Genomic DNA, 13961 nt, shown 5'->3' on the forward strand with positions numbered 1-13961 from the left:
AACTGTCTTCAACAAGATCATGGAGTGGCATTCTAAAAAACTTTTCAAGGCTTCCACAGGAGTAATCCAAGCAGGGAGCAGAACAAAGGATGAAGTCATCTTCTGTTTAGCTTTTGAAGATGGGCCAGTGAATCTTCTTTGCTGATAGTCTGCATCTGCTACCCCAGACTACATGTTGCCTGAGGGAACACAAAGCTAGAGGACAGGTCTTTAAGAAATTGATCTGCCCTACCTGTCTTTAAGCTGTTTCTTTACCAAATCAATAGTAACGGGAGTCATCTCATTACTGGGAGTTTTGAAAGGGACTGTATTATCTGATTTTTGAGATTTGGCATCGGATGATCCATAGGCTGTATAACTATAAGGAATGCCATAGGATGAACCGTAAGGCATTGTCTGGTAAGTGTTCTGGTAGTACATATTCACTTCAGTAGGCTGACTTGCTTGAACCTAGAAAAAAAAACAGGATATATATGAAAACTAGTAGCTAAAACTATGAAAAGAATATCATGTCTTTAGAGTTAAAAAAAAAAAAAAACCTAACAACAAAAATTATACCCATTTTCCAAACAGTATGTAATTAGAGTTCTTCAAAAGCAAATAAAAGTAGGGCTGGATGAATGTTCTAACTCTTATGAGATTACTGGATTCATTTTTAATAATTTTCAGAAATATAGAATATCGAAGAAGTTTAGAGTTGCAAAGGGCATTAAAAAAAATCCAAGGCTGCCATTTTATCAATAGAAGAGGATAAATTACTTGCCATGGTAATAGTATAAACAGATAAACAGAGATTAGCATTTAAGATTCCTGATATCTAGTCCAGCACTTTTCTGGTCAAAACACTAGTAACGAAGTTTACATTCATGCAAGAGTCTGTCTATAAAACAAATTATAACTATTTAGGAAGATATTTTTCATCTATGGCAACTTTTTACATTACTGAGAAATCTATCTTCTACAAAGTAATTTTTAAAGTCAGAAAAAATAAGTTATATAAGAAAGAAACATTTTATCTATACAGTGATTCTCAAACTTCAGTATGCATCAGAATTACCTGGAGGGGCTTATTAAACAGATGGCTGGGCCCCAGAGCTTCTCATTCTCTAGGTCACAGGTTTGTGAGAATTTGCATTTCTAACAAGCTCCCAGATACTGATGCTGCTGGTTGAAGAACCACTTTGAGAAACACTGATTTAAGAACCTAGAAATTCTTCCATCATTTGACTATAAAAAACAAAATATAATACAGTTTCTTCTAAAACCTTCATGGATACCTAACTTTGTAATTTTCTCAATTATGTTACTTGAACGAATGACAAAGATTCCATTCAATATGCAATATGTTTTTACTTTAACAAAACAGGTAAAAAAGGTTTTTATGTTTATTTTTAATTTTTTAAGTTTAATTTTTTAGTTCTTACCTGAGGAATATTAATTCCTTTTCTTATCTGCTCCTGTTCCCATCGGCTGAGCTCTTCATCCTGTTCTCCAGTTACTAAAGCATCATCGTCACTCCCCTCAATACCTGCAGCCACAAGCAGCGGGGAAAAAAAGCAAGTAATACCAGAAAAACAGGGAGAGAAAAGATGCTACCCTGATATTTCACAAAAATTAAGCAAAACTATTGTTATTACCTCAACCCTACTAAAATGTCTATTATGATCTCTCTCTCTCTCTCATTTGATACTCTTGACTTTACTTGTCTTATACAAAGTATCCTTTGAGGCAAAGGGCAATATTAATGTAACTCCTAAAATCTTAGATACCCTAATCTCTGCGAGATTGACACCAGTTCAACAAAGGGAAGAACAAAACCTAATGTCTCCCAAAAATGTTGAGCCAATTATACAAATTCATGCATATAAAGTGCTTAGCACAATACAGTCCAAACAGGAAGTGCTCAATAAACGTTAGCTATCACAATCATGCTAGTTTTTTTCAAAAAAATCACAGTACAACACTTGAACCCATGCAAGAACAGTCCTCTAACATTAAACAGTTAAATAAATGTAGGTACTTTTTGTTTGACCATTCATTTTGACATCAAATCACATGTACTAGCAGTGTAACAGGCTATCTTATTAAATCAAGTTACCTATTTCCTCGGCAATTTTTTGTCTTTGAGACTTTTCTTTCACAGAAAATACTATACGGCGTTTCTCATCATCATCTTCATCATCGCTGGCATCATTCTCATCTTCTCTAACAAGGCGGCCTTTACCAGGCTCACTATCATGAGGAGTGAAATCTCCCAATTCCCGGGCCATCTGACGCTTTTTCCTTGCAGCATGTATGAAAGCTGCATCTGGAATTTCTCCTAAAAACAAATGGTAAGGATTATAAAATGTATTAGAGTATAAAGTTTCTATTTTCTTAAAACTATGAAGGGTAAAATAATCTCACCAAGAAAGCCCTACCACAGTGATAATGTTCTAATATTAGTTGCTGGCACTCCTTTCCCAAACTGTGCCTGCAATCCGACTGATTTATTTTTAATTTAGCTGAAATAGAAACTAAAAGTCACTAAGGAAACTAAAAAGTATATAATGGCAATATGTATGGAAAGTGTGTATGTGTGTGTTGGGAGGGTGGAGGACTCCACCAAAAGCAGTTTTATTTTAACTGTAATTTTTTTCATTTTTAAGAGAAACAAAACAAAACCATATTACTAAACTAAAAAAAATAAAAATAAAAATTTAAGAAGTGTCCACAACTCACAACCCTAAAAAACACTATTAGATTTATAAAATATTTCTCTTGCAAATGGTTTTGAGTTCATAGGTAAGCATATCGAATATATAATTATGTGCCTAATTTCCCTTCATGTTAAAACATACGCTTTTCTCCATGTTGTTTTATATATATATAATTTTAATGGCTTAGCATTCACTTAACAGATAAAGCACAATCTACTACATAATTAATTGACCTTCTCACTCACAGTAAAAATTAATGCCTTCCTACCCATTGTTCTTTTAATAGCTATGTAATATGCCATCATGTAAATGTACCTTAATTTACTAAGCCATTACTCTCCTGCTAGACTTTTTTTTTTTAATTTTGCTCACCGCAAATAATGTTGTGATAAAAACATTATTTCCTTGGAATAAATTTCCAGATATGGAATTAGGGTCGAAGAGTAAGAACATTTGACATCTGTTGATACATAGCGCCAAATAGCTTCCCTTAAGGACTGTACCAGCTAGAATGCTACTAGATCTATGTATATAACTTTTTATAACTTTAACAACTCAGGGTAAACATTTTTAAATTTTCTAAATATTAATGAATTAAACAATATCTCCTCATAATTTAAATTTGGCTACTTATTGATTCAAAAGCTGATTAGCCAGTGAAGATTTGCAAACTATTTCATATATAAAAGTAAAACTGAATAAAGTGTGAACAGAAAACTAGCAGCAGTTAATTTTGCTTTTAATAGCAGTTCTAAAAAAGTTAAAGTCTTAATCTGAAATACATAAAAAGACTTTAGTACCATTTATCCATTTATTTAAATCCCACATTTGTTCTGATAACAAAACTGCCTCACAATGAACCTGGAAAACTGAGAAGTTTCCAGTTCCCTCACTTTTTATACTTGCAAAAGTTAACACCTTGGCTTCAAACAAGGATGTCCTAAGAAACACAAGTTAGCTAAATAACTCTTTCCCTAACAACCATCTTTGCAGATGGCCCATTCTTGAGGGCTTACTTCAGTTGACAAGCACTTGCTAGTACACACCTGGACGGAGAACATTCAAAGAAGATAAAGCATTTGAAAAGGCTCCCCCAGCCTTTGGCTTTTCTTCTTCCTTCTCACTTTCCATATCCATTTCATCTTCACCATGTTCACTAATAATAATTCCATCTTCTTGACTGCTGTCCTTAACATGTCCTGTTTTGTCCAAAGGTGGTTCATCTACATTTCGAAAAAATTGATTTTAAAACAAAATCCATAAATTAAGGAGGCACTTTTTATTTGATTATGGGCTCAACTCATTAAAGCTGAAACTATTTTAATTGTTTACAAAAACCTCAAACCACTGATGTATGAAAATGAAATAACACAACAGACATAATTGGGAGATTAAAATAAAATAAAGGACACAGGGATGCATTTGAGGCCCTGCTCAATCCCCTCTTCAGTTAATTTTATCAAAATTTTACTAATTTATCAAAAATTAACTGTTTCTTCCTCTAAGCTCCCATAGGTAACAGTTCGTACCTCCTTGAAGCATTATTTCATTTTACATTCTAGTACTTCATTAAACTCTAAGCCCATTCAAGGCAGCTTTTATCAACAACAAAGGTTACAGATCAGGTAAACCCCTCTGTGATGAACGCTTTTCTGGGATATCTTCTTAGCTCATAACCATTTTTCGCCCATCACCTAAAGGGGTGAGACCCAAAAGTTACATTTACACTGTGCAACCCTGACCCCACTGCCAGGACTAAATAAATATTTAAGAGTGAATTTGTGACTGAAGCAGAGACAACCTGATTCTTTCTGGGAATCCAGAACTGGGACAGACACACAAGTCAGAGACCAGGTGGCACTAAGAACCATATGTATACCAGGAAAGGTGCTATGGAGTGGCCATATTCTGCCAAGTAGACAAGTAAGAGAGCTCTCTAACTCGGTTCTAATTCTCAGGCCATTCCTAAGGCCAGTGTCAAGACTGCTTTCCTGACACTGGGTTTCTAGAGGCCTACGGTGTTTTACTTTACATCAAGTGGTTTACTTATAACTAAATAGTCTTACCACATCCTCCATCCCAGGCAAAAATCAAGAAAATCAAAATGTTCTCACCTTGAAGCACTTGACTCTGGCAATGGGCACAATAGGCACAATGAATATAATGAAAGTAAAACAAAAGTTTATTCTAAATACAAAAGATACCTTCCTGTTTCCTTCATGTGTTCCCCTCCAAAAATTGCTTCAAAAGTTCTGTTCTTTTTAAACCACATTCTACTCCCCTAAACAAGAGTCCCAGGAATCATACCCATGCCATGCCCCATCTCTACACGTTTATTGAGATTTAGGTCATTCTGTTTAGGCCCTTTAATTTTTTTCCTGTTACCATCCTACCTCATTAGCCATAGACTTGCTTCTGAAGTGCATTCTGAGGCTATGAGATTTCAAAACTCACTTTATCAGATGTATATGGTTAGATGGAGTCAAAAACTACCCATTTCCTTCTACTCTCAAGTAACACTAAATCAATGGCTTTCAACAGACAGAACTGCAAAAGGTCTACCAGATCAGATATGCTCAAATAATGATTCCTGAAGATTTTAAAAGATTCAATATATCATTAAGTTCACAAGTATTTGTGAATGAGCAAATACTAGTCCAAAACAGCTGAATTTTTGTTAGTGGTCACATATTATGCTTCTAGACATCTTTATAAGAGAACTTTTTTCTAGGCTCCTCCTGTGCCCTCAATTTTATTTTTTTACCACTACTTCAGGACACTCGCTCTCACAAATATTCTCATTATCTTGATTAGGCTCTCCCTCTCCTTCAGTCTTCAGAGATGTAGGCTTCTCTTTATCAAAAGCACTTCTACTTGATCCCAATGGCCTCTCTAGCTATCATCCTCTACTTTAGCAGTCCCCAACATTTTGGCGCTAGGGACCAGTACTCCTCTGAGATATCCAATATGAGATAGAGTTGAGATGGTGATGCTAGCACTGGGAGCAGCTGTAAATACAGATGAAGCTTCACTCCCTTGCCTGCCATGCAGCCTGGTTCCTAACAGGCCACTGACAGGTACTGGTCCACAGCCCGGGAGGTAGGGACCCCTGCTCTACTTCTCTCTGCCAAACTTCCCGAAGAAGCAGTGTGGACCTGTTGCCTTCTACTTCCTCAACAACTTGCACACACATCTCAACCCCGGCAAATGGCTTTTGTGTTCTCCCATTTCAAGTTCACTAACTAACCTCATGGCTGCAGCCACAGCTAATTCTTACGGTATCATTGAGCAAATCAGCAAGAGATGTTCCTTCTTCCAAGGAGACACAGCTTGCCTAGTGGATGAATCTCTTTTGCCAGATGCCTTCCTCCAGCAAAACACAGCAACCCTGCCAAAAGCCCTTCCTTTGTCTTTACTTTTCCTGACCTTTCTGGAACTATTTCATACAACCTACCCATCCTCATCTTGAAACTGTCCTGTCTTTTTTCCTTTAGCCTTTATGATTCTTATAGCTCTTTGGAAAATCCTCTTTTCTCCATGTATGCTTATTACAGGTAGAAGTCCTTGGTCCTCAAGAATTTTTCATTTTTGCTGCTCCCTCAATGCCATTTACTTTTGGTTTTAATATTATCTCAAAAAGCACCATACCTAAATCTACATCTCCAACTGTTCATTGGCTATTCCACTCAAATTCAAGTTTAAAAGTGAACTCATTATTTTAGGAATATCAAAAAAATAGGTTTCCAAGTCAATGCTACCCTCGTTTTGAAATTAATGCATCTCTACACATCTAAGGAGGATCGGGGTAGGAAGAGTTCGGGTTTGTGAGTCTATTATTGAAGAGCTCCACGGCACCATTATTTCAGGGATAATAATGACAATCTATAATATGAAGGTTTCACTTCTGGGGAGGACGTTAACTGAGTTATCTGGTGAGAGCTTTGTGAAAGTGGAACAATGGAAGAAGTCACGACGATGGCATTGTAAACCTCATACCTACTTTAATTTCTTTCTTTCTTTCTTTCTTTTTAGGCGAGGCAACCCTTGGTTGATCTCATAGAATGCAAGGACCTTGTCAGCTTACAATCTCATATTTTTATGCCTACAGCACCCGGTCTTCCTAGGTGGTCTCCCATCCAAGTACTAACCAGGCCCAACCCTGCTTAGCTTCTGAGATCAGACGGAATTGGGCTTATTCAGGGTGGCATGGCCGCAGACCCTACTTTAATGTCGAAACCCACTAGAGTAAATGGTCCTTTCTCAGGTCTCACTTTTCCTGACCTTTCCTGTACTATTTCATCATACATGGTTGATTTTCAAGAGATTTGGGAAAAATGAAGCAGTTTCCTAGACTCTAAGATAATCGGTTTCCCTAAAAATATTCCTCCTCCCACCCACCTCCTCTATTTCTATATATACATAATTATTCTCTCAGTCACCCTGGCATGAAAGCTCAAATTTAACCATTTCTTTTAAATCCAATAGCTAAAGCATACATGAAGCCTACTGATTCTTCTCTTGGAACATTTCTCAAATAATCCTTTCTTTTCATTTCTTCTCCCATACCCACAGCAAACATTTTTAACTCATCCACAATTTCCCATGAAGACAGGAAAAGCCTGTCTTGCTAGACCTTTTTAAACCCACCAGTAAGGGATCAAAGCTGACCCCTGCGTTTAAAGTGCTTTATGTCTCCAATCTCTCCTTATGCCAATCTGTGCTAATACCGGGTTAAGGTTTCAAAAGGCATTTATCATGTCACCATCTTGGCAAGCCAATGAACAAAGCAACTATAAACCCCTTACTGGATACTAAACATCCTTCACAATCTGTCGACAGTGTATCTTTCTCCCTAAACTTCTACTTCCTCCACAAATCATCTACTTTGTCATGTGAGGTATACTTGTTCTTTTCCAAAACAGCCTTAGTCACATTAATCTTTAATGATAACACTATATTTTCCCTCTTCTACCTTTTGGAATTCAAATTATCAAAGCTCCAGCTTTAAATTGCACTTTGTCTGTGAACCATTCTTTGCTCCATCTCTTAAAAAAAAAATGTACTTACCCTTGAAACAATTCATTGGACATTTTGCTAAACACTGGATCCAATTACTTGGACCACATTTAAGTGCTGTCTCCAAAATTAGATTTTAAGTTTGAGATATAATAACATACTTTTCCACATTAAGCCTGTAGCTGACAAATGGAAATAACAGTTCTATCCTTAAGTCCATAAAAATAAAAAGATTTCCCTAGGGCATTTGCATGAGAATAACTCAGACCATCGCATATTATAGTGGATCTACTTTCCTAAAGACAAATAACTGCTTAAATATTTTAACTTAGATGTGAGAACAGGAAAGATATCTGTACAATGTAGGCAGGTGCCTCACACTGAGGAGTCTTCATCCACATATGTGATAAGGCTGTGGAGTGGAAGTATCAACATTAAACTTAGGGCATTCGTAAAAGTTCTCTAAGAATTAAACCAACTGTAGAAATATCACCAAAGAAAATGAAAACCTGTCTTTATAAAATATAAGTATAGGAATATGCACAGTACTCCCTCAAACAGGAATAAACTTGTGTCTCAGGTTTAAATAGGAAACCTTTCTCTGTTCACCAGCAGTCTGACTAGCAGGAAATTAGGAGAGGATTTCATCATTGCAGTAGAAATATTCCAGGGGTGAAGTGTCTGTCTTTTCAAAAAATGCATTTACAATGCAGTTCTGTTAGAATTAAATAGAACCGTATTGCCACAGAATTTGGCCCCTTGACAATGACAGTCACCTGAAAGAATTCACAGTGTATACTTTACAGCAAATCCGTTCAATCCCTGAGTGCTTTCATGTATTCATTTCAAAAGAACCATTTTAATTTGGTACTTACTGTCAGCTGATGAGTTGACGTCTGTCTTAATCTTTGATTTTTCAAGATCTTCTTTATATTCTTTCTTAAGTAATTTTACAATCTTTTTGCTATAACTTGATTTCTTCACTTTAAAAACTTCTTCATTTTCTTAAAAAAAAATTAAATGAAGTCTGTAGCATCAATTTTCAGACAATATATTCCCTTTTAACTTTTACATTTTATGTGCTTTTTGAATTCTTCCAAATATATACTCATACACCCCAAATCATTACATAATTCGAAGTTATTTGAAGTCTGTCATAGATTCCAAAAACTGAAGTTAACTTCATAAATTAATCTGGAATAATGTGAATTTGAGAATTTTTTTTAAAGGTCTAACATATATAAACTACACAAAATTTTCCTTTTTCCTATTATCTTCCTTAAATCGCCTATTTCAGGAGAGAAAAAATCATTGATAAAGCACTTAATAACCAAATTACTATGATATCTGAAACAAAATATCCAAAATCAAAAGGTGCTGACTAACAGAGCTGTCAATTTTTAGTAACTCTTTATCCATCACAAACTGACATAATGTTATTGCAAGAATAAGCTGCGAAAACACTTTTCAAAAATAACTTGTGATGATGTATTCATTACCTTTGATTTAAAAAACTTAAAGTCAAACACTTTACCAAATGGTCCTTGCATCGTCAAAAACAAAAATCTGGCGGTAGTCCTCTCAAACTTAGAATAAAAAATAACAGATAAAAGAGAAACTGTCTACCTTACTGGAAACAAAAGCATCTCACATCAAGACGCAAAAGAGATGTCCAAAAGTCTTTCTTTCGTATTTTATAACACAGACTTAACTGGGCTATATAAACACACAATCGACTGGTCAGAAAGTGAAAATATTTAAGGCTCATTTACAATCGGAAATCTAAACCCACTACTGCCTGGCCTCTTTCACACCTGACTGGATAAACTGCCTTGAATTCCTATTACACTGTCTCGCTTCATTGTCCAAAAGTCGATGCGAGGAAGGCCGGATTTCTGTACTCCTATTTATTTTTACGGAGAAACTTAGGTTCGGCGTATGCAAGGGACTGGCCCAAGGTCATTCTGAATCAAAGCTTCAACTCCTGGACTCTGTTCCAGACATAGGACTGTTCCTCCTTACAAACCCGCCTTCCGGTCAAGGATGTCCCCACAAAGCACCCAGGAGACGTGGGCACCATGACCTGCAGAAGGATCAGATAAGTCAGGGGACCCAACTCAGGTTGTTCCTCTAACACACCCGCCAGAAAAGAGGCACGACAGGGGATATCGAATTTGAAAAACTCGATCTGAGCTCTGGCCCCTCGTAGTAGAAAATGCACAGGACGATGAGGAGGAGGAGGCGGTTAAGAAAAGGCTGGTGGCGGCGCGGGAACGCGTCGCCTGCCGCAGCAGAAGGCCGGAGGCGGGGAAAGATGTGCAGCAGGTCGGGCACAGAGGGGATTCAGGATACGGAGGCTGGGCGTCCCAGGAACACGGAGACCCCGGGCGTGGGGCTGGGGTAGGGATGCCGGGATCTAGGATCCCGAAGTGCGGTGGTTACCTTCCTCCTCGTCCTGGAAGCTGAGCAGGCTGGCCCGGGGCACTTCTTTGTTCTCGCGCGGCCTCTTGCGCTGCTTCAGCCCGTTGCCAGGTTCCGCGCCGCCCGGGAAGCAGCTCCCGGCCTCGGCCCCGGGCCCTGGGGTCAGTGCAGAAGGCGGTGGCAGCCCGGGGCCCAGTAGCGACTCTCCCCCGGGGGCCCTGTCGCTGCCGCCGGGGCCCGGCTCTTCTCCAGTGCCGGGCGGCGGCAACAACGGCGGCGGCTCCTGCTCCTCATCGCGCTCTCGCTCCTCCTCCTCCGAGTCATTCCGCTTGCGCACGTTCACTCGCCGGGCCTTTCGGAACATTCCCGCGGCCCGCACGGCGGTCTCACACCCGCTCCCACACGGCTGCCCGGCAGCGCCGAGCTCGCGACGGCGCACGCGCGCTCTCCCAAGCTCCCGCCGGGTCCTGTCTTCCCTCGCGCTACCACGCGCGCGGAGCACGCATGCGCTCACGCTCTCACTCCTTGAAGAGAACTCCGCGCCTCTCGCGAGAACGTCAGGTTTTTGCACTGTCCTCTTTCGGCGTGGAGGACTATTGGGACGAAACTCTGTGACTCCAGTGCTATCCAATGGGTCACAAAGAGGATCATAGAGATGAGAGGAAAGAGTAAGCTCCGTCGTTCTTCAGCGAACTGTGCTGCAGTGCGTCTTCCGCACTTAAGCGGGGCAGTCACGCGAGGAGACCTCCCGCCACTGGCTGGGAGGGACAAATAGAGGAGGGGGAGGAGACAGAAGGAAAATCTGGCTTTGGTAAGGGAAAGTGGGGTCCAGGTACTGAGATGATCTCCGAACTGTGAATTGAGGTGTGAAATGGTAATTATCACTAACTATTGAGTAATACTCCGTATTTCCACAGCTTTACAGCTACAGAGCACGTTCAAAAACATTGAATTTCATTTATGATAGATGTTACCTGGCTGATATATGAGCCCCCTTCTTTCTATTACGAGAGCAAAAGTGTTTTAGTGTTTTCGAAAGAATGCCAAGTTTGCTAGCAGTTCTGAAACGGCCAATTTCGGAAACAAACGGAAGGAAAATCGACTTGGAGGTGAGGATGGTTGTGACACATTTGAATTGCGTCACAAAGGTAACAGTCTTAACTGACAAGACCTGAACAGGGTACGTGACTTAAGTTGAACTCACAGGCTTTCCCGTTATGTCACCAGCTTGGGTTTGGGGCCTTTTCCTTCGCGTGTGCGTGTATATGTGAATTAATTTTCATGTCTCAACATTCAAAAGATAACAAAGGGCATTCATCTACTGAAAAAGCCCACCCATGTTAGTTAAAAGTCTTCCAGTTCAGGGACAATATTAAAAGTTTCTCATGACTCTCCAGAGATATTCTATGAACATAAAGCAAATACGTATATTTTTATGAATTACTTTTTTTACACAGTGTGTAAACAGTCCATTTTTTGTCTAGCATAAATTGGAGCTCAGTTCATATCTGTACATAAATCATTGTCTCTTCTTTTACTCAGCTGCAAAGTGATCCATTGTTGCAGTGTACCACAATTTATATAACCAGTCCCATAAAAATTGACATTAAGCTTATTTCCAGTCTTGGTATAATAATGCTGGAATAAAAGCTTCAAAAAATGCTCACATCTGTAGGGTGAACTGGATTTGGAATTTCTAGATCCAAATGTGTTCATTTGTAATTTTGCTAATCTAAAATCCTCTTTGAGCAAAGAGTGCCTATTTGCTTTCGCCATCCTGTCAAAATTTCACTTGCGATATAATTTCCAAGTTGAAGCAGGCAATCCCAAGCCCACTAGGAATTTCTATGTCATACAAACCTGCCTCTTTTCTCTGGTTTTCTTTGACTGGATTTGAGATCTGTCCACCAGGACTCACTTTGGGAAACTGGAAGATGACCTAGACTAAGTGCATCCTCTGTAACATTTTCTTCCAATTAATAGGAAAAGTTAATAACATTTGGCTTCCATTCTATTTGAATTAATTTAAGTTCTTATATTCTGACTGTTCAGCATTGATTTAAGTTCTGATTCCAACAGAGTGTTTCATAGGTGAATTGAACTCCAGTTCGCCATCACGAAAGATTCAAATTCTGCCTGGTCAGCCTCCAGACACCTGAGCCAAGAGACAGATAAGCAATAACATCGAGTAGAGGTAACAAAGATAGATCGAGAACAGAATATGTTAATATCTTGACCTAAAACTTCAAAAAGATCTTTCACTATAAAATTGTTGTTTGAATATGGGCAGAGGGGAGAACACTTGTATTTTAAAGTGAGCCAAGGTATTGAAAGACAACAAATGTATTTTTATCTTTGACAGTCTACCTATTCAGATAATTAAAGGGCAAAGTTAAACACTTAAAAGTTATCTTGATGCTCAAGCAAGCCAAAGGTTTTTCCGGTGGTTTTAGACATTGTGGAGATTAAATTCCTGACACTGAATAGCTGCTTTAATTGCCTGTCAGCAGTTTATTATCAGAAGTTAATTATTTTATAAAACACTTGCTGTTTTAACATGCTGTAAGTATTAAACTGGTTTGTTTATTGAATATAGTATGTCATCACTATTTCATACTGGAGTGTCTTTAGTATTCCAGAAAGGCAAAGATTGCTTACATAGAACTGTTATATCAACCATTTTGTTTGTGCCAATAAGTTAATTCAGTTTGTTTTTAAAAGTCATCTTTCCAAGCGATAATTCTGAATAGGTTTTTCACCAAATTGTGACTTTACGTGGAATAACTGACCCATAAATTCATACATAGGCAAACCGGTTTTGTTTTGTTTACCTACTCAGTATTAGACTCCGTAGTCTGGAACAGTGGTTACCAAATTCAGGTCTGTGAACCTGTGAAAAGTTTTCCCTAGTCAGCTGCGAAATGATAAGATTAGGGACAGTTCGTGTAGAGTAGCCAGAAGTCCTTACTTGGGGGGAAAAAATAGTCCTTTATTCTGTGATTGTCTTTCTCGTTCCATGTTAAGATACTAAAATCTCTTTTCTTCTATGACATAATGGTGATAGTGTGTTTGTTTTTATACCCTTATTTGGCAAACTAAAAAATAGTGAAAGCTATGAGTCTTACCCAATTTATCTAAAAAAAATTTTTGACAGGCAAAATCTGATAGTCTAGGAATCCCTGATCTAGGAATTTTTCATTTCTAAAACTACAACTCAAGAATTCTATTCTGGAAAAGAGCCGAATAAATTATTTAATTAAAAAATTTAAAACCTTGCCTTGCTGAAGGCAGTTCTGCATTAACTTAAAGTAAAATGTAAGCTTCATGGAGGAAGAGATTTTGTTTTGTTCACTGCTGTCCTCAAAGTACTTGCAATAGGGCCTGACACACAATAGGCAATATAATTAGTTGACCGAACTGTGCTAGATAATATCTGTTTCTTTGATTAGTAATAAATGTTTTACCCTATGTTGATGTAAATTAACATTTTCTACAGCTTGCATCACTTTATCCCAAAACATAATCAAAATACATTTGTTATAGATTCTCGTCGATTAGATTTAAAGTAGTAATTGATACCCCCCACTCCACCTCTGGGAACTGCCTCCTATAGTGAGAAGAGGACTGAAGGGCTAGTTACATGTACAGACTGGGCAAAGGATGGGCACCTGATTCAAGGTGGGCCAATCAGTTCCTCCCAAGATTTTGCAGTTGAAACTGAGTCAGTGAGCTCCTGCTTGTGAGTTGAATTGCAATGATCTCAAAAGCCAAAGAAAAGCCATAAATTACCATGTCAATTCAGGAGTTGAGAAAACTATTCTGTGT

The 13961-nt window shown here is 38.4% G+C and overlaps 1 protein-coding gene and 1 pseudogene across 1 annotated transcript in view; both read right to left on the reverse strand.

Annotated features, from left to right (window-relative positions):
• The window catches only part of PAXBP1 (PAX3 and PAX7 binding protein 1), a 31106-nt gene extending 20441 nt beyond the window's left edge, over window positions 1-10665 (reverse strand). Inside the window, exons 1-6 of the mRNA XM_039857704.1 lie at window positions 10158-10665; window positions 8591-8719; window positions 3746-3922; window positions 2099-2320; window positions 1425-1528; window positions 233-450 (exon numbers count right to left, since the gene is read on the reverse strand). Coding sequence (XP_039713638.1) covers window positions 233-450; window positions 1425-1528; window positions 2099-2320; window positions 3746-3922; window positions 8591-8719; window positions 10158-10500 — 1193 coding nt within the window. The 5' untranslated portion in view covers window positions 10501-10665. The remainder of the gene's footprint in view (window positions 1-232; window positions 451-1424; window positions 1529-2098; window positions 2321-3745; window positions 3923-8590; window positions 8720-10157) is intronic.
• Window positions 6799-6917, reverse strand: LOC120599232 (uncharacterized; annotated as a pseudogene).
• Window positions 10666-13961: the final 3296 nt, after the last annotated feature.

This window comes from Pteropus medius, unplaced genomic scaffold, assembly GCF_902729225.1.
Source record: "Pteropus medius unplaced genomic scaffold, Ma_sr-lr_union100, whole genome shotgun sequence".
Lineage (NCBI taxonomy): Eukaryota > Metazoa > Chordata > Mammalia > Chiroptera > Pteropodidae > Pteropus > Pteropus medius.